Source organism: Spea bombifrons, chromosome 6 (genome assembly GCF_027358695.1).
Source record: "Spea bombifrons isolate aSpeBom1 chromosome 6, aSpeBom1.2.pri, whole genome shotgun sequence".
NCBI classification, from domain to species: domain Eukaryota; kingdom Metazoa; phylum Chordata; class Amphibia; order Anura; family Pelobatidae; genus Spea; species Spea bombifrons.
In genome coordinates, this window is record NC_071092.1 from 44,646,660 (window position 1) to 44,666,733 (window position 20,074).

The 20,074-nt window shown below is 44.0% G+C and overlaps 1 protein-coding gene across 6 annotated transcripts in view; it reads left to right on the forward strand.

The window, feature by feature from the left end:
* PTPRF (protein tyrosine phosphatase receptor type F) overlaps window positions 1–20,074 on the forward strand; it is a 152,551-nt gene that overhangs the window by 98,269 nt on the left and 34,208 nt on the right. For all 6 annotated transcript variants that reach the window (XM_053470075.1, XM_053470078.1, XM_053470077.1 and 3 more), the window contains exon 5: window positions 10,568–10,753. In XM_053470075.1, the coding sequence (XP_053326050.1) occupies window positions 10,568–10,753 (186 nt within the window). The remainder of the gene's footprint in view (window positions 1–10,567; window positions 10,754–20,074) is intronic.

Sequence of the window (20,074 nt, forward strand, 5' to 3'; positions counted from 1 at the left end):
GACTCGATCGGAACTTTAGAACCTTTGTCTGAGAATTTGAATCCTGATTAGAACTTAAATCAGATCATTAAAAATCCTATTCGGAACATCAGATCTCCGAGCAAAACCTTAGAACCTTAACCAGAGTTAGAAATCACAATTAGAACTTTAATCGGACAATTAGAATGCTAATTAGAACAACCGAACCTCAATTAGAACATTAAGATCGTGATCGGGACATTGAAACCCCAAGCAGAAAATGAGTACCTTAAGCACGGAATTAGAATCATTAGAACCTTGATCGGAACATTAGAACCCCGATGAGACGGTTAATAAGCCTCAATCTGAACTTTATAATGCCGGGGCGGAATTTGTAGGCCTCAGATTAGAAATTCTAATAGAGATAGAACATTAGAGCGTCAATCAGAACATCGGAATCGTGATGACATTGTTAAAATTAGATCAGATTTCCGTGCGGTTCTCGCGGACGGACACGTTCTGAGTCTGCTTTTTCTGCAGTTTGTGCCTTTGCTGAATAATTGATGTTCCTGGCGTGGCTGCCCATCTGTTCTCTTGTCCATGTATCTCTTTTACCGGCTATCTCATTACACTCGAGCCTCAGCGCGGAGAAACAGCCTGCGTTTTAACCGCTTACATGCCAAGGCACGGCGTCAGGCACGGCGAGACTGCTCATCGCGACGGCGGCGGCGGTTTATAAATTCTTCATCATGGTTGTCACATAATAAGCAACGATCTGAGAATGTTTCCTTACACAAACAAGATTAATATTTAAATGTTACATCTCCAGTCTCATCATAACCTGCAATAATGATAACATCTGAAGCCTTTGCCGGCATTAACCCGTCGCTTGCCCCACTTTGTGGATTTGCATGCGTTGACGATTTTTCATGTCGTGACCTAAAGGGGAATGATACAGATCTCTGCGTTTATAAAGTGATACAAAGGTTAAAGTGGTAACATTAAGAAAAAAAATGTTACAAATGCTTCCATTTTTTTTGTTTCTTTTGTAATATGATTAATGCTCAGACTCGTGTCTCAGCTCTTTGTATGATCGCATTATTATGTTACGTTTGTAACTTTGCACATAAGGTGCTAATCTTTTTATGATAGATGGACCGTATAGACCGTCCATACGCGGCTGGGAATAGCGAGCCCCCATATCACCCGCAGGTCACGGTCCGCAGCCCCGACACACGAGGTGTGAGACGCCTCCACCGCTCGTTAAGACAAAGCTTCCTTCCGCGTCGCTCCGCATGCTTAGGTGACAAGGCGCCAAATCATTACCTTCTAATGCTGACACTATTTTTTTATTACAGTTTATTCAGCTTCGGACAGAAGTTTCGCCACTGATGGGTCTAATTGGGACCCAAAATGACCGCTTCTTGTAACTGAAGGGTAATGAGCCCAGCCGAGTTTCACACCTCGGTTCTCGTGGCTGCCGGAGCCAGCAGTTTTGTCTCAGGGTTTGAGACGGAGGACATTTAAAGGGTGAACGAGGCCATTTAATGAGATATACACAGTCTTTTATTACTGCTAGACTCCAACACAAACACTGCCTCCCGACATCTTAACCAGAGGGTGTTAAAGGGTGTAGGGCTTTTCTAACAACATTTATAGAATTTAGTGACTATTGGTAGAAGAAAAATAAAGCACTTAATTTAATCAGGTTCATTTTTAATGCCATCTTCTGATGTTTCCATACACATTAGTGGAGCCTTTAGGGCCGTAGAACCCTGCGATACCCTCATACCCAGCAAACATTCTGACCTCCCAGAAAAGAGGGGCATCAGGGGAGGAGAGAGGGGCAGAGGGGAGGAAAGAGGGACAGAGGGGAGGAAAGATGGACAGAGGGGAGGAAAGAGGGACAGAGGGGAGGAAAGATGGACAGAGGGGAGGAAAGAGGGACAGAGGGGAGGAAAGAGGGGCAGAGGGGAGGAAAGAGGGGCAGAGGGGAGGAAAGAGGGGCACGGGCACTTGGGTCCCTGACAGAGGCTGACCATTTAAAACTGGGACATGCTTAAATGGCAGACCTCCATTTTTTATCCGTTGTAGATTGCGGTTCTTGTCTATTAAATAAATATACATTGTCCACAAGTAGGTTCTGGTTCTGCGGTCTCCGCTTCTCTTTCTCTTCTTTGGTACAGCATTGAGCGGACATTTCATTCATATCCGAGACATCCGTATCCAGTCTCCTTATTGCTAAACATCCATCTTGTTTAACGAGCTGCTAAAATCCTTGCTCCCCATGAATACTTTATGCTTCCGTAATCCCCTTGGATGGAGAGGTGTGATAAAGCAGGGATCTGAATATCCTTCTATTTCTCCAATTATTCAATTATTTGCCCAGAAGAGTTTGTGCTTATTTCAAACACGTAATAGTCTAATCTATTCTTAAAATAGTGTCGCTTCTTTACTTCTTCCGAAAGCGCTGACTCCTGGGGGGGGGGGGTGACCGGAATCTGGCTTCGGAGAAAATGCTTTATTTGCCCGGATTATGTCATTAAACCGTAACATGTAAATAGAGCGCACATATATATATATATATATATATACAGAGATAGGTATTTACTGACATTGCCTATACAAAGACAATGTCGGAACCCAAAGCTGTTATTAATAAATGTATTCTGTTTTCCATCATTAGCATGGCGTGTGCTTAGCAGGCTACAGGCATGGAACAGGCGTTTAGAACACGCTACCAGGAATGGAATATTAACGATTTCAGATGCAAGCTTCTTTAACATTTTGATCTGATACTATCATAGCGGCCTTCCAATTACCTGTCATCCTCTAGATTATTGTTGTACAACTCCCATTACCCTCAGCCGTTCTTTTGGGGGGGAAATAACATCTTAAAGCAGTCGTTTTATTTAAAACGTCCAGTTATAATCATTTTATTATTATTATTATTATTATTCTTTTAATCTCTCACATGCCGTCCTCAATATTGGCGTAGGTCTCCTCTTTTTTGGTTTCCTTTATTGTGATCTATATGTTGAAGATACTTGGATACGTTTCACTTCCATCAAATCTCTGCATCTTTCACTTATAATAGAGCTTCCTACCTTTTTTTCATGAATAAGATCTGTGTCAAAAAAACAAGGAATTTATTTAAAAAAATATATATATAAAAATCTGTCTTTCCTCCCGTATAGCAGAGAACAAGCGGCTTCCCCGTGAACGGATTAAAGCGGCAAAGGATTCCCGTATAACGAGCTCTCTCTGATTCACGGCTTGTTAGCCGTCCTCCGATTCCACGCACATGAAATTTTAGGAACTGCCCGAGATAAGTGGCTCAGTATTTCAAGGATGAGATCGACTGAAGGACACGGCCGTTAAGTCGTGAAGCAATATTTTCGGGCAAGCGAATTAATTGTCCTTAATTTTGCACGCATTCTAAACGCGACTCGTGACATCGGGACTAATGGCGCAGTCGGCCTTTTCAGGTCCTCTTTGTTTGCGTGACGTACCTCACAGTTATTCATTCTTTCTGCTTTAGGAGAAGCTGAAGCTTCGTACACCGAATATTAAGACAGATAATACATGTATCTGTTTAGTGCCAATCAGTTGTAGTACAAGGAATGAGTTGATCTATATATACATTTAACTGGATTGTGCATAAGATGTCTGCAAGAGATGCTATTTAATGTTCTGCAGGATGACCTCTTATGGCGCAACTCAGTGACATCACACGTGTGACATAACACCGCTGCGTTTTACGTCTTTTGTCTGTAGGACTGCACATTTCATTAGGTTTTATAGCAGCAGGTGGAATGCGCTTAGAACCTTATACTTTAACCAAAGCCTCTGTTCTATGGTGCCGTCTTTGGCATTAAGGGAGATCACTGGGGATGGGAGACTCTTCCATTGTCTATGAAATCAAGCAGAACCCACTAAACGCCCAGTTCATGTAGTATGAGAAGCCTCAGCTGCTGCGGAACCTCCTGTGAAACGGGTTGATCGGCCCCTGCAGCTCACGATAAAACTGAGCCCAGAAACGAGGCAGCTTCTGGAACCAAGTCCGCCGAGCTCCGCTTTCCCTCCATCGATTCCTGGCCTTTGGTGGCCGCTGAAGTCATTAAGTTCACAGTAGCCATCGGTGACAACCAGCTCAGCCCGTGACCAGCTTGTTGGAGGTAAAACTCTATCTTCTGGAAAGCAAAGCCCTTGTTTACGTCTTGGCTGCCAGCTCTCATCCACAGCCGTATACAACGCCTTTCCCGTTCCTTCCGCCGAAACACTGATCAATGCCAGACCGCGCGCTAATAAGCTTCAGCGTCAGGAGATGCCGGCCTCCCTCTCCATCCTCGCGGAGAATCGATATGCCGCTGGGGTAACGCTCTCCTTCTCTTCTCCATTTCTCCTCAAGCTCTCCGGTAACTTAACCCTTCTTAGTTTCAGATCGACCACTCACAAGAAGCACTAATATCTGGTAGGGACCGGGGGGGGGTCACCCCTGCTTGCCAGTAGGTAGAATCGACTGTAAAAATGACTAATTGCCTGCGAAAAAAAAGGTTAAAAACCATATTTCCCCTGTCTACCAAGGTCGGTAGGGGGCAAATTAGAGGGTGGTAGATCTGGGGTCACCTTAACATGGTCCTGTTACAATACGCAATATCTCATCAGCTTTACGTGTCATGTTAAAGGGAAATTAATCGAATGCATCATCCCCCCCCCGATAACATCTTTTAGAGAAACGCATTTTTCTTGTTTTAGCTTCTTCTTCCCGGAAATTGCGCAGAATCTCTTTTGGAATCTTTCTGTTGTCGAGCTCTTTCTGTTTGCGTCGTGTCTTCTCGTGGCGGTCACGGCCCCCGTTGGCGTTGGAGAGGTTATGTGTTCGATCGTTTGCTCGCACCATAGGTTTCCTTCGGCACCGAATGTCTGTGTGTTAGGTGCAGATGGCAGACATGACCTAATCTTTGGTTAAACAAGCGATTACGACGGTCGGTTGCCTCTTTTGCTGCCTTCCGCTCGATGGCCCCCATGGAAGGAATTTGTTGCATCACAAGACAGACAAGCAAATCCTTTGTTTGGTTACAAGCGCCGCTGTGGTTGTGTGTGTTTAAGGACCATCTTGGAGCTTGCCTCTCGCTCAAACCTTCACGAAACATCACGGCGACTCTGTGCTCCCATAAACTTTTATAATAAATGATTTACCGTCGGTCGTCGCGAGTCTTGAGCCTTTTTATGCCGGAAAGAAGCTTCTGATGATCATAATGATGTCACTCAACACATCAATTTTTACAAGACGATTTCCTCTGTTTATATCGTAAAGGAGGCATTTTATCCCTCAGAAACATCCTTTTAGAGATTGCGGCATAGCTATCCGTTGACATGTTGTGCCAGTGGAATTATTAGCAGGCATATGGATTGAATCGCGGTTTCCCTTTTAGTCTACAGCTTGCCCATGTATGCAAATGAAGTCCCGTTCAGTTCTGCAGGTTCGGCTCAGATGTTGTGGACTACATCTCCCATAATGCTCTTACAGTCATACTGCTGGCAGAGCATCAAGGGAAATGTAGTTCACAACATCTGGAGAGCCGAAAGGTTGCCTACCCCTGACCTACAAGGATGGGATGCTGTTGTTGCGCATGGGGCAAACTCGCCGTTATTAGAATATCTCTATAAACCTTTTACCAACACTGTTTTTTTCCACTTAACCATTTGTGTGCCAGGTGATAGATCTCCATGCACTGCGCTGCTCCGTCTGCTGTGCTGCAGACAGAATATTCAAATATCTCAATTTGGGCCTCGGTGGCGGCTTTTAACGGCGCTTTAAATTTCACTCCATATAAATTTTTAGGTTTCTTTTTATAGGTTTCCCTATACTAATCGTTTCTTTGTTCTTTGTCATCTAATTTCCAGCTTATTGGAGCCATAAAACAGGATGGCTGAAATGTCCATACTATACCGATTTCCTTTTTCTTACTTTTATCGTTACATGCGCTTAATGTCTGGAATGGCAATACGGACGGGTGTTTTGCAACAAGAAGATAACGGTTATGGAGGACTTATCTCCCTCATACCCCATTCCATCTGCCCCTTTCTATCTGCAGCCACTCACCTATTTTGGTATCTTCTAGCCCAGGGGTGTCCAACCTTCGGCCCTCCAGCTGCTGGAGGGCCACAGGTTGGACACCCTTGTTCTAGCCCAATTAAAGTGGGTCATCGTAGATCTAGAACATTTATTGCATTAATGCCTCAAATTGTATATCAGAACTATTAAAAAATGTAATATTACCCTTTAGCACCTAACCCAAAGGGGCAGATTTGTGTTTTGGGGGGTGGTCAGTGGCAGGGGTACAGGCAAGGCTTTATAGGGATATTTATTTGTCTTTGTGATCTGTAGATAACTGTTTATGTAATTAAATAAACCATTTAGAAGAATATATACCCAATTTTCCATAACTAACTTTCTGCTGTTAATTTGCACTTAATCGGGGCAATTAAGGCTGTAGAACCCTCTTATACTCTCATACCCAACATCCTGAGCTCCTAGAAAGGAGGCTGTTCAAGAATTTGGACCATATTATCCTTAGAGATGCTTATGATATATATATATATATATATATATATATATATACACCCCTCTTTTTTCTCTTTATAGGGATTACATAACTCCATAGTTCGGGAACTACAATTCCCATGATCCATAGCAAGCATTTCACTGGGTGCAGGCTTCTAGGAACGCATAGGAGTTAAACGTCAAACAAGAAAGAAACAAAAAGTGTAAACTTCAAAACAACCTTAAAAAGCCTACTTTAGTCCCTTGCACGGCACAGAGCGGAGGCAGAGTTTTACTGGAACTCCGTGCCTGGCATCCGTAATGAAATTTTCCATCCCTTTAAGGCTGCGTTTTATAAACGGACGGCCGCGGTGCCGATCGTAAACGCACTTCCAATGGCTTGGAGCGCGGCTTGCGGCGTACGACGGCGCCGTAATTAGGTCTAACCTTTCGGATTGCTTACCTGATAGCCTGGAACACAGCGTGGATTTTTGTTGTGATCTCTACACATTGTGAATGGCTTCGATCTGCCATGTTGTGTCCTGTTCATCAACTTGCGTTTGTGCGGAATAAATCAATAGGACGGGTCAGCAGTGCATTAATTACTCCGAGAGCTGTCTCTCTCCCCTCTTAAAAAAGAAAACTACCTGCTTAAGATTAATTACCTTTTCGTCGCCGGTGGCTGAATATGCCCTGGAGTCGGCACACTGCGGCTCCTCTGTGTGTTAGTGCAGCGTATCAGCTGAGCTATGAGGACCTCGTTGCAATGTCTCAATAACAGATACTCGGGTCTTTTCACGCTTGGAGATCTCGTACACTTTGGGTACTGGGGAGCTCTCTGCTTGATGCCCCAACACTTTTTCCATGTGCCCCAACAATGACTCTTCTGGGCCACGTATGTAAAGTAGCCACCATTGGCAACACAGTTCTCAGTGTGAGGCCATCAGCTGGGCCCTTCCACTGGTTTCCACCATGATTGTTCCGATTTAGAACTTTGCCCCAAAACACCTTTTATAAACCCATTTCCAGCTGTTTTTATACACATTATTGTGGTTTTTAGGGGCATCTTGGGAGGAAAAGAGGGAACAGTGACCTGGGTATGAAAGAAGGACTGTCCTTGATAAAACGGGACCCTTGGGAGGTATACCAGTGGGTGTTGTTGCCTTCGTATTTTCATTGCTCCATTGTAGCTATTTGTTACACGCCCCCTACATCCATACACATTTATTCTTCTAGCATCCTCTGAGCTCGAGGAGTCTGAAGATGAAACATTCATTTATTGTATTTTTGCAAAATATGTTTTCCCCCCATGCGATGGGATGACAGACGCCTCTCCTCCATGCTAGATACGGATCGTTTTTGGGGTGCTGGGGGGAAGAGATTCCTTGCACGTCACAGCTCGGGATGCTGAGTGTGCCAAGAACTTGATTAATTCCTGAGTTCCATCAGTCTTTCTCCTCCAAAGGGAAAAAAAATGGGGGTCTTTCTTTTATCTTGCCCCTCCGGTGGCCGTAACTTCCCAACAGAAGCCCACCCACGCCTCGCCGCTACTTTCAAACATTAATTGGGGCGAAACAAAGCCTGCCTTTGGATTTGTATTTATTTATCCATAACCCGGGCCGCGGCTTTTTAATTTGTGAATAGCAGCTGGAAGTTACGGCTGCGTCTCGGCAGCTGAATGCGTATTTATAGCTCTCCGGCTCACCGCGCGCTCGCATTGTGTGCCGCAGGACAGCGGCTTTGCGTAGCGGCGTCTAAGCTGCGCCTTTCACTTCTTTGTGCTTCTGCGTGTATTTAAAATAAGAGGAATAATGCCTTGGAATGAACGCAAAGTTCAGTACATTAATGTCCCGGGCCTCCATCCCACCCCCGGGGGAAACGACCTCTGCTGACTTTGGGTCCGTTGTTAAGCGTCGGCCCGGGAGAGCTTTAGAAGTTTCTAAATATTTGTCCGTACCCCAGACTGGACTCCGGCCTGCCAGACCACCGATTTATTACTAGTATCAGATTAAAAATCAATTATTGTGCAGTTTGTGTTGTTAAAACAGTTCTTACAAAATATAATGTATATCACATTTATATTGGTTATTTGTATGAGTTTCTTTTCTGTATACAGCGCTGGGGGTTATATTACTGTATACAGCGCTGGGGTTATATCACTGTATACAGTGCTGGGGGTTTATATTACTGTATACAGCGCTGGGGGTTATATTACTGTATACAGCACTGGGGGTTATATTACTGTATACAGCACTGGGGGTTATATTACTGTATACAGTGCTGGGGGTTTATATCAGGGCTTGACAAATTTGTTGGGAATCTAGGCGCCAGGTAAAAAAGTTAGGAGCCAGGATTTTTTTAAACTAACACTTGGTCAGGAGTGATCTGATCATCACCGGCCCACTTACTAAACTCACAGCGCTTGACCTGGAAGCACCCTGGACTTTCAGGTCAGTGCTGTTTTTTTTTAATTAATTTTTAAAAAAAAAAATTTAACTTTCGATGCTGATGTTCCATTGGAGCACAGCATTGATTGATATTTAGTCCCCACAAGCTTGTGGGGACAAATGTTAACCCCTGCAATGCCACGAATGTGTCATACACAATTGTGGCATTGAAGGGGTTAACGCTGCACTGTCGCTCTCATGGAGCGATCAGGCAGCAGGGGGGTGTTGGGGCTGCTCTCCACACTCATGTGGAGACCGAAGAAGCATCTCCCCTGTCCCTGAAGCTGCCTCTGGCAGCTGGGACTCAATTGCTGGTCTATAGACCAGCCATTGCAGGGAGGGGAGTCTTTGATGACTGCTGTAGGCTTCCATGCCTACAGGAGTCATCAAAGGGCTTGTGGGGGCTCGTTTTTGCTGTTGCTGGCCTGCCTGGGCTTCCAGGCAGACCACCAGCAGCAGAGCCCCGTACAAAACGGGAATTAACCCCTAAATGCCGCGGGGTTAACGCTGCACTGTCGCTCTCATGGAGCGATCAGGCAGCTGGGGTGTGTTGTGTCAGGTCCCCACACTTGTGTGGGGACCCAATCAACACACAACCCCCTCCCTGAAGCTGCCTGTGGCAGCTGAAAACACGATTGCTGGTTTTGCAGCAACCGCGTTTTCAGCCTACAGGCTCACTCCGTGGGAGGGATCTCAGGCTCAGGGGCGGGGGCTCTGAGTGGCTGTGCTGTCTGCCCAGACTCCTGGGCAGACAGAAGCATCAGCGCCCCCGTGTGGTGACTCAGCCTCTTACATCCACAATCTTTTCTGGATGTAAGAGGCTGACAAAACCTAGGCGCCAGGACAAAATTCTCTGTCGCCATGGCGACCTGGCGCCTGGGATTTGTCGAGCCCTGGTTTATATTACTGTATACAGCGCTGGGGGTTATATTACTGTATACAGTGCTGGGGGTTATATTACTGTATACAGCGCAGGGGGGTTATATTACTGTATACAGTGCTGGGGTTATATTACTGTATACAGCGCTGGGGGGTTATATTATTGTATACAGCGCTGGGGGTTATTACTGTATACAGCGCTGGGGGGTTATATTACTGTATACAGCGCTGGGGGGTTATATTACTGTATACAGTGCTGGGGGTTATATTACTGTATACAGCGCTGGGGTTATATTACTGTATACAGCGCTGGGGTTATATTACTGTATACAGCGCTGGGGGGTTATATTACTGTATACAGCGCTGGGGGTTATATTACTGTATACAGCGCTGGGGGCTATATTACTGTATACAGCGCTGGGGGTTATTACTGTATACAGCGCTGGGGGTTATATTACTGTATACAGCGCTGGGGGTTATTACTGCATACAGCGCTGGGGGTTATATTACTGTATACAGCGCTAGGGTTTATTACTATATACAGCGCTGGGGTTTTTCATGGGATTTTCCTTTTAATGCCACATAAAATTATTTGTACATATTCCTGGGAGCTGACCCTGGAACTCTCTAAATATTAACTCTTAATACCGCGTTGTAAAAAGGTTCTGCTTTATTGTAATGACAAAAAACTGAATGAAAGTATTGAACTTGTTTTTTTTTTGTATTTTTACAGAGCAGATTCCCCCCGGCTTCCCCGTCATTGACATGGGTCCCCAGCTGAAGGTGGTGGAAAAAACCCGCACGGCCACCATGCTGTGCGCTGCCAGCGGGAATCCCGATCCAGAGATCTCTTGGTTCAAAGATTTCCTTCCTGTGGATATTGCAACAAGCAACGGGCGAATCAAACAGCTGCGTTCAGGTAGGGATTCCATATTTCCAGCGGATGAATTAACCCCTTGTGTAGATGGTACAGGTCACCCCGGATCTGGTTTCCAATACTTCTAACCCAAAAATCAAACCTGCGAAATTTATTAAAGACAAATCACGACCAGCTTGTCCATTTCTAGCCCAGAGAACAACAGGTTCCATTACAACACACGGGACAAAACTCGCAAAAAGTCATGGAAGCCAGGAAATTTATCTAGCCTTTTAACCTTAAACATGGATCAGCGAACACAACGCTCCATTGGAACACAGGAGTGATGGGAGTGATAAAGGGCCATTGGAACACAGGAGTGATGGGAGTGATAAATGGCCATTAGAACACAGGCGTGATGGGAGTGATAAAGGGCCATTGGGACACAGGAGTGATGGGAGTGATAAAGGGCCATTGGAACACAGGAGTGATGGGAGTGATAAAGGGCCATTGGAACACAGGAGTGATGGGAGTGATAAAGAGCCTCTGTACACCTATGAAGATATTCTGTTAAAAATCAGCCGTTTCGAGCTACAACAGCAATTTACAACATTAACCCCGTCTGCGCTGGGCTTCTGATCCATTTCATGTTATTTTAAAGGACAAAGTTAGCTTTTCTTTCAAAAACAAGCACATTTTTAAGTGACCCCAAACATCTGAACGTTTGCGTGTACTTTCAAAATGGAAGTTGAAGTCATTCGATGTATAATGCACAAAGATGAACGTTTCTTGGGTGCTAAAAAAGAAAAATATATTTTTCTGAATCCCCCCCCTCCCATTAAAGTCCGAATCGAGCGGTGTTTTATTAGATATTACGGGAAACGTTCAGCTCCAATTGAATTTCACTTGCTGTAAATTTGGTGGCGCTGCGTAATATTGGCCGTGATAACATCTAGTCTTTGCTAGTCGGCGCCACAAATCGCTTGCTATCTCCAGCCCATCGAGCCGATTGGCCGCTTGCAGGCGGCTCTGAAGTATTTAGATAATGAGGATGATAGCGGTTATCGGAGTGCTCTCCCATTTCCGTCCACATTGTCACATTCTTCAGCGCGCCGTCTTTTTCTCTTTCTATCCAAGTGAATTTTCTTAATCTATGTAAAGGTCAGCACAGCAGGTACCGCCGTTCTTTGACAAACTTTATTATAGGAAGTCTGTGTAATTACTGAACTGATTCAGACACCAAGATCAAGGCTGCGCTCCCAACACTTACTGAAAACGCAGGGAGGGGGGGTGCTAATTACATTTATAAATTCACTGCTTTCGGGAAAAAAAAAGCACGGTGACCTTTAGATGCTTCCTCCTGCAAACAGGTCGTAATCTCGCTGTGTTTGCGCTCAAAGAAAATATCACCCTTGTTAATTATTTTTAACAGCGTTGTGCCGCAGGACTGCCGTTATGGTAAGAAAGGCCACAGTTATCATTATAATCTGCTATATCAACACCATAAAAGTGTGAATGAGAAAAGGGTCTCTTGGTCACGTGCCTTCAGCTGCCGTCAGCTTCCCTTACTTGTAAAAACAGGGATATTTGGGTTTTTTGACAAGTTCTTCTCGCAAATGGTTTGGTCCAGAACAGTAAGACGTTTGGCGGCAGAATGTTCACTTATCGCTAACCAGGACTTCTTCGGGAACATTCCAATATAGAAAAAAACCCTCATGTCATGATTTGAAGACCTCTGAAGCCTCCAAGGTCTGCTAGGAGCTGCCAGGAGGCTTTGGGGTTCTTCATATCCAGGAATTCCAGACATTTTTGACCTAGAAGAACACATTATGAGAAAAAATAATCAGCGCCAAGAGATTGTCCCAAGAAAGGCAAACCTTTCAGATAATCATCCTCGGGTTGATAGGAACCATCCAAGGATCCTTGCGCAGAACCCCATGCAACGTTGGGACCAAACCAAGTACAAGGCTTTGCATTACTGGTTGGGGACCTCTGTGATCTAAAGGATGGAAGGAACGGAAAAAGGTTGCCCCAATTTGGCTAAATCAATACTTAATCTTAATCCGATTCTGGTCATCCATAGCCTTTAGTAGGACACGTTATGTTTACAGATATCACTCTTTCTAAGATTGGTTATTGATCTATCTCTAGGGTTACAGTTGTTGTCTTGATAGAAATATGTTTTTTTTACAAATTGAAAGTACCGGTTTGTCGTTTACGGGCTCGTACGATTCGGGATGAAGAAAGAAATTTACGTCTTTTTTTTTTATGATTCAAAGATTTCAGGGTTTTTGTGTTTTTCTTTTCACGAGAAACTTCGGTTAAAAAAACATTGAAGGAAATGACGAATTTTCTTTCATACGGAATTTGAAGAACTCGTCGGATAAAATATAAAACGGACTCGCTTCTTTCCCTAAGAAATGGTTACATGCAAACGAGACACAATCCAGACAGATACGCCGGGCCTCTCAGTGCAGAGATTAATCAAGCCAGGCGTAAAATAGAAAGGTTGGATAAACACTTCATTTATTATAATTAAAATCTAACAAGACACATCCAAATGTAATTTGTTTCCCCAGAAAAGCTGAGCTCTGCTAAGTGAAACACATGCAGCGCCTTATGTACGCGGTTAGATATATATATATTCATATACAGAGCCGCGCATCTCCGACACTCATCCCATTCATCTTCCTATGGGGTCCAAATTGACATGCGCAAGAAAATGATGTTCTACCCCCCTGATTCACCGGCCTTTAAACTAGCTGTAGACGTCAATTCACATAATGCAGCCGGCGTGATGGAGGCTACGTATATCTACATCTTTTGCGAATGAACTCCCAAAACTCTAAGTCAAGAACCTGATTGCCCCTCATTACCCTGATTGCCCCTCCTTCCCCCGATTGCCCCCCTCGTCGGTTCGTTTTAGTCTCAGTTCTACTTTTGTCGGACCCCTTTGAATGTACGGACTGTACGAGGCTTTGCGTTAATTGTTGGTGCTATAAAAATAAAATATAATATTTAACCCCTTAAGGACAATGGGCGGTCCCTAAACCCATTGAAAACACTGCGTTTTGAGCCCGTACATGTGTGGGCTTTGTCATTAAGGGGTTAATTATACAATTTTCTTTCATTTCAAAGCATATAGAACATCCCCTTCTGCTCAAATCACAAACAGATCGAAGATACATTTCTCACTCTCTTTAATCCTAAATTGTATCCAACCCCAACCAAACACTACTACTTATTAAACGCTCTTAACTTAAAAATACGGAAAACACGCAATTTTAGTGAAGCCTTCGGACTGGATAACGAAAAAAGAACTCTAATTTTCTAAAGAAACAATAATATATCCTCAAAGAAGCCGCGGGAACTTCAGATGGAAGCGTTATCGACTCAGATTGCGGATTACTTTTATTTCCTTTTGAAAAAAAAATTCTATGATCTTCGAAGCGCAGCAGAGACGTATCTCGCCTGTAGAGATTAAAATCTGCTTCTGAGCCGATTTCAGCCGATAAATGTTTGAAAGTTCCGGCAAAGAATGCGCTCGCACCCGTTTTGGGTGAATACGAACGGCGGAGTTATCTAAATTCCATATAATCACCGCCAAACTCTGCCTCTAAATCACATTAATCTGTCTACAAAGAGACGTCAACAAATGACTTTTGGGTGGATGCAAAATCTCCCTGCAGAAACCGGCCGGAGTCGGTAAAAAGAGTATTTTTGGCCAATATCAGACGTTCCTGCGCCGTCGTGTGTTTTAAGGTAATAATGGCATTTATGGCAGTCAGAAGTGCGTCTTGTCGGAAGCGCTCTGTCTTCAGGCGTCTCGCCGTTCATAACGTGTAACATCAGACCACATAGCAAGTGTCTCTGCTTTCTACTCCGCAGTCCCAGCGCAGTCACGCAATTCATTAGTAAATCGACGTTCTCCCCAGCTAAACGCAAATTACTTTTTTTTTTTCTTCACAGGGTGAGATTAAGTCATTTAAAATAGAATGAAAGAACTGGAAATGGTCCAGGATTTATCTGTTTCCTCTTCTGCAAGTCGTGAATTAAACAAAAAAGGGAGATATTCTGCTGCTTCCAAGAAGAAAAAGACTTTGCCTGTTTGCTTTCTTTGTTTTACTTCCTAAACGTAGAATTTTCCGGCAGATCAGACCCCGTCGGCCCGTCTGGTCGCCCGTTTTTCCTTCAGCCTCGTCTTATATTCAGGCTGTTGTAGTTGAAGGCGTGAAAACCATAATAAATGATCTTTCTTAGACAGCCTTTTTACCCACCGTTGGTTGTAAGGCCACAACTACTATCCCCAAATTCTGGAGGAGCGCATCCTTCCAGCACTGGCGGGATCTTATTCCCCGGCCAGGAGTCGCAGGCGCTGCGGTTGTGATGTAACACATGTAATAATGGACTTGTGAGGTTTTTTTTATGTTCAGAGTAGCTTTCTGCAGCTGTATCTCTATCGGCATTGATACGCCGGGTCATTCTCCGCCGTCTTCCATTGTCTGGGCTGCTCAGACTCTTTTTGCAATGGACACGATTAGATTCCGTGTTACTGAACAAAGCAGTCCTCGCCGGCCTCGGAAACGATGACAGAGGGCCGAGCGGGGAAACGCCTGTAGTAAATAGAACCTCGATTTGTTCAAAAACCCTTTAAATTGAAAAATACCAGCTCTGCGACAAAAGCAAACAGCGCAGTTCTCACCTCACTCCGGCCAAGCGTTCCATCTTCACGAAAACCCCTAAAGAAACATAGAAACAGGACTTGCCATCAGATCAGATCCATTCGACCTTAATCATTTCTTGGCTCGTCTTAGATTCAGGAGCCGAATGCCTGTCCCATGAATGCTTAAATTACCCCCACTGGATTAACCTTTACCACTTCTGCTGGGAAGCTGTTCCACTTATCTACCACTTCCTTGCAGTACAAGCTAAGCCTTTGACCCTTATGGTTGTGTGCCAAGGCTGCTGGGAAGTGGAGTAAGCGGAACTTTTCGCTGGTTCCACGGTGACCGCTTCGCTTTATATATATTGTCCCGTAGAATTTATATGACAGGGGCAATAATAGCAGGGGCAATAATAGCGGGGGCAATAATAGCGGGGGCAATAATAGCGGGGGCATATAGTTTCAGGTTAAGGAAGTATAATGGGTATTAAAATTCGATTTATTTTATGGGAAGGAGCATCAGGATTCAGGCTCGTCAGAGCAGAATATTTATTTTATATTTATTTAATTTGAAGTGAATTCTCCCCGTTCCGACTTAGAATTCTTTAAAGCCGCCCCGTGTAGCGTCACGCTGTATATGTTGATTCACCGGGCCGGGTTATATCTGGGCTCACCGGAGCAGCGGTCGCTCTTCTGTTTTTTGTCCGTTGTTAACAGAATGATCTGCATTATTCATGATTACAACCGGCAGCTGTTACCAACGGTCTAGGTAAAAGCCAGCGAGCGCGCAGGTACAGAGCCAAAACGAGTACTTCCAAAAGAACGAGATTAGGAAGTATCCTTTATCCCAACACTTCTGGTACCGGTTTGTGCTGCGTGAATATAAATCGCGAGCTGAACCGTTCAACTGGCCGGTCTTCAACGGCCCCTTCCCTCCTCGGGGGAAATGAGCCAAGAAAACGGGGCATCAAAAATTCTTCGCAAGCTTCCGTTTTCCGTTTAGAGCAGAGTATTGGTGCCAGAGGGCTGGGCAGCGCGTTGTAAGGCTTTTCCAATCTAAGGATTAATACAAACCGCTGATAGCCAGACATCGGCTGACTCTTACATGCAGTGCACTATGGGTAATCTGGCCCTGGCATTCCCCCCAAAAAAAGACGCCAAGGACCAGATATAAGATACAAAGCCGGCAAAATATAGTAAGGAGCCTGCTAACGGGAGTCGGGTGCATTAAGATAAGACGTTAAGGTAATAAACTGAATAATTCTAGAATGGAAGTTGGATTCCGAAGTATCTTCATCCGTCAGGATAAACCAACGTTGCTCTATCTTCCCTGTTATCTAAAGATAGTAATAATGTAGCAGTAACAAGAACCACCGGTCCTTTAGTGGTGAGCCTCAAACTCCACAGCTCTCACTGTTTGTTTGTTTTTTTTACTCATTTTTGTTGGTTTTAAGAGTTTTTAGAAACGGGTGATACCTTTGAGTGGCCGGAGTAAGCTTTAAAGACGTCAGATGTGCGTTGTGCAGATCTAAGAGGCTTTAGCAACCATTTCCTTGGATCTTGGGCCGGTTCTGAGCTATCGGCTGTTACGTGAGTGTAGAGGGTTCTTCTTCCACGTTATCCTCAGACATTTTTGGTTAGTACAGTATTTTTAAGTCAAGGGAAAGCTTCTCCCATCGCTGTGTCGCCGGGCTTTGTTACCATCATGTCGAGTGACACATTTAGAAATGTCACAAAGGTAACACAATAGAACTGGACAAAAGGTTTTTGTGTCCTTTCTTCGCGTTGTACAAACATAGCTGAACACCTTCCACGCGTATCGTTCCAGGATTTTGAGGGAAGAACATGCAAGCCTCGAAGAATTCAGCTGTCAGAGGGATTCTTTGGCTTACACGGTCACTAGACTGTTAAATCCTTTCACCCTCCTGGCGTTCTGTGATCTTCTAAGATTAAGTCTTTTAACTCCTTTAGCTCAAAAAAGAAATATTTCCTAGTAAAACATATAAGGTCTAACAAATATGTAATGCTTTTGGGGACTTTGCTCTACCTAAAGCACGCAAGTGGACCTGCCAGCAAAGAAATCCGTGCCCCGTGTCCTCGGTAGAAGTAGACGCTGAGCACTTGGGACTGCCGAGCGTCATAGCGTGTGTCCAAAAGGCTTTTAGCAACAATGTTACTAGAAGGTCATTTGGAATTTTTAAGGAACGGCCCGTCAATGAGCGCTGTCCAGCGTTGCCATTATATACATTGTGACCCGGAGGTGACCCCTGTCCTCGAGTCATCCAGATGTTGAAGTTCAGAATCGTTTATTTGAATGGATAAAGACATGTGATGGTTCCTTCCATATTAATACATTTTCCAGGACCTGTATAACTCCACAATTCACATAGGCGACTGATTCTATGTTTACTCTGTGCTACATGCAGTAATACGTGGACATTTATTTTCTACTCGGCCTGGAAGCCCCAGTGGCTCCAACGGTCGGAGCAAGGCTTGGAAGTCGAGACACCAGCCGTTCCGGCCTTGGAAGAGTTATCAGTCGATACTCCAGCTCCTGAAATGTTAAATTCCGCGAGAGAGACTGGAAGGCCGGCTTTGAAGTAATCGGGTTGAATTTCCCATTTGTATCTTTTTTATTCCCTGTGCCAGTCAAGGGCTGAAGGGCATCAGATGTCTGATGGATTTTGAAAATCGATGTTAAGTGCTTTGAAATGCAGCTTCTCTCAATAGCTCTTGTTTATTTAACTCTCTGTACGCCTCCGCACAGCAATATTCCACCCCTTTATGGTAAGGGTTAAAGGGCTTCAGAAGAAGAGATGAACAGTAAATACGCAGAGCATTGATGTCTCCTATCGGATGATACGCGTTGTGCTGACGGGCGACTGTAAATTAGACAAGCAGTATTTCCAGCGACTCATTTAGTGCTAACAATAATTTTTAGGTTGACGTTTTTGCACACGATTATTATTTTTATTTTTTCACATAAATTTGCCTCCGGTATTTAAACCGTTACGTGTCGTTACAAGTCACAAAGATGCTGTAATCGTTTGGATCTGTCAGAAGAAGTGTGAGAACTTGTAACTCTTTACGCGCGGGAATTACTCCCTGCTCCCGGACTTGGTTTTAGGACGATATCACTGAATATAGATCAAAAATAAAGATATTGTTAGAGATAGCATACGTTTAACCCGTTCGGTGCTGGCACAGATCATTATGAAGTTGTCCTCTACATTGTGGCTAAATGTCACAGCCTCGGAACGCTGCCTGAAGCTGTCTAGATACAAATCAGCCGGATAACGGCCGCCGACGCTTTGTTATACATGATAAAACACACGTGGGGGGGTAGTCTCAGTATGGAGGACATGGTGGGATGCCGATGGAAAGCCATCATGGATTAGTTAGTAGTCGGCGGGTGGGTTGATGTTCGGAGTGCGGGGGTGCGTCTTTACAATGACTCCCATATAGAGAGTTTATGTTATCGGTGGGAGCGATTACTCCATGATCTGCGGAACAAAGCTTTTCCCACAGGAACGAGGACTCAGGAGTTGGGTATTCGAGTACAGAGCCAAAGCCATGGAAATCTTACATTGCTATCTTTATTGTTATTATACGATCTTATTTTTATAGCGCCAGCAATCCACGCAGCGCTTCTCACAGTCCCTACATCCAAACGGTCTGACAAAACCGGCAGACTAAGACGAACCCCGTCAGGGAACGGCGGCTCTGATCGCGAGCTTAGAAGCTGACATCTCTGTAACGTTACCTCGAATGTGAAAAGCATAACATAACCAAATATAAGAAGACATAAACGAGGTCCTTGCTCTTGGGCGTTGATGTTTCGTTGGATACAATGTTACTTTTGCGAGTTTGCATTAAATGTCTGTGCAAATTAAAAAAAAATTCTACATTTTGTAAATGTTAATGTTTTTCCTTTTCCTTCTGGTAAATTTGTGAAAGATTTGTCATTACGCACTATGGGCTACTTTACTAAACTACTAACCGCCTTTCCCAAGGACCTGATCCCTGTGCAGAGCACGTCGTGTTTTCCTGTGTTCTAGAACTTTCTCCATGATTTCTGTTGGTTGTATAAGATGTCAGCTGCTGTAAAGTGGATCTGTCACCTAAAAACTATTTTTATATACATCCCTAAATAGATGAGAAAGATATATTATTATTATTATTATCATTATTATTATAATTATTTTTATTATTCATTCCTTATTCTTATGGTCCTTTAAAAAAAAAAGTCTTATTACCATAGCAACCAACGGAATGGTCCTATCAGTAGGGATTTTCCATTGGTGGCTATAGAATTTTGTAACAGAATCGACCTCCTTTCTGAAAATACTCATCCTCTGCTGAGTCCTGCACCAGTTATGAGGCAGGATTAGAAAGATCCAAAACGCACATAAAATAAGATATCGAGCAGGAAGTAGGGAGTAACGATTAGAGAGATATTATGGGATGGGGAGAGCTCTATACACAGAGCACAGACCTAGATATATAACACTATATAAATATCCTAAACATGTATGGGACATTTTGAAAGGGAAAAAAAAATGTGAATGTGTTTTAGGTGACAGGTCTGCTCCAAAACAAATGTGGTTAACAGAGACTTTATTAACACCTTTGTTTAATTAAATACTGTGAAGGAATTAACTAACCCTCCTATCCTCCCCGAGCTTCTCTTTCCTTTATTTCTACTCCTATTCTCGTTACTA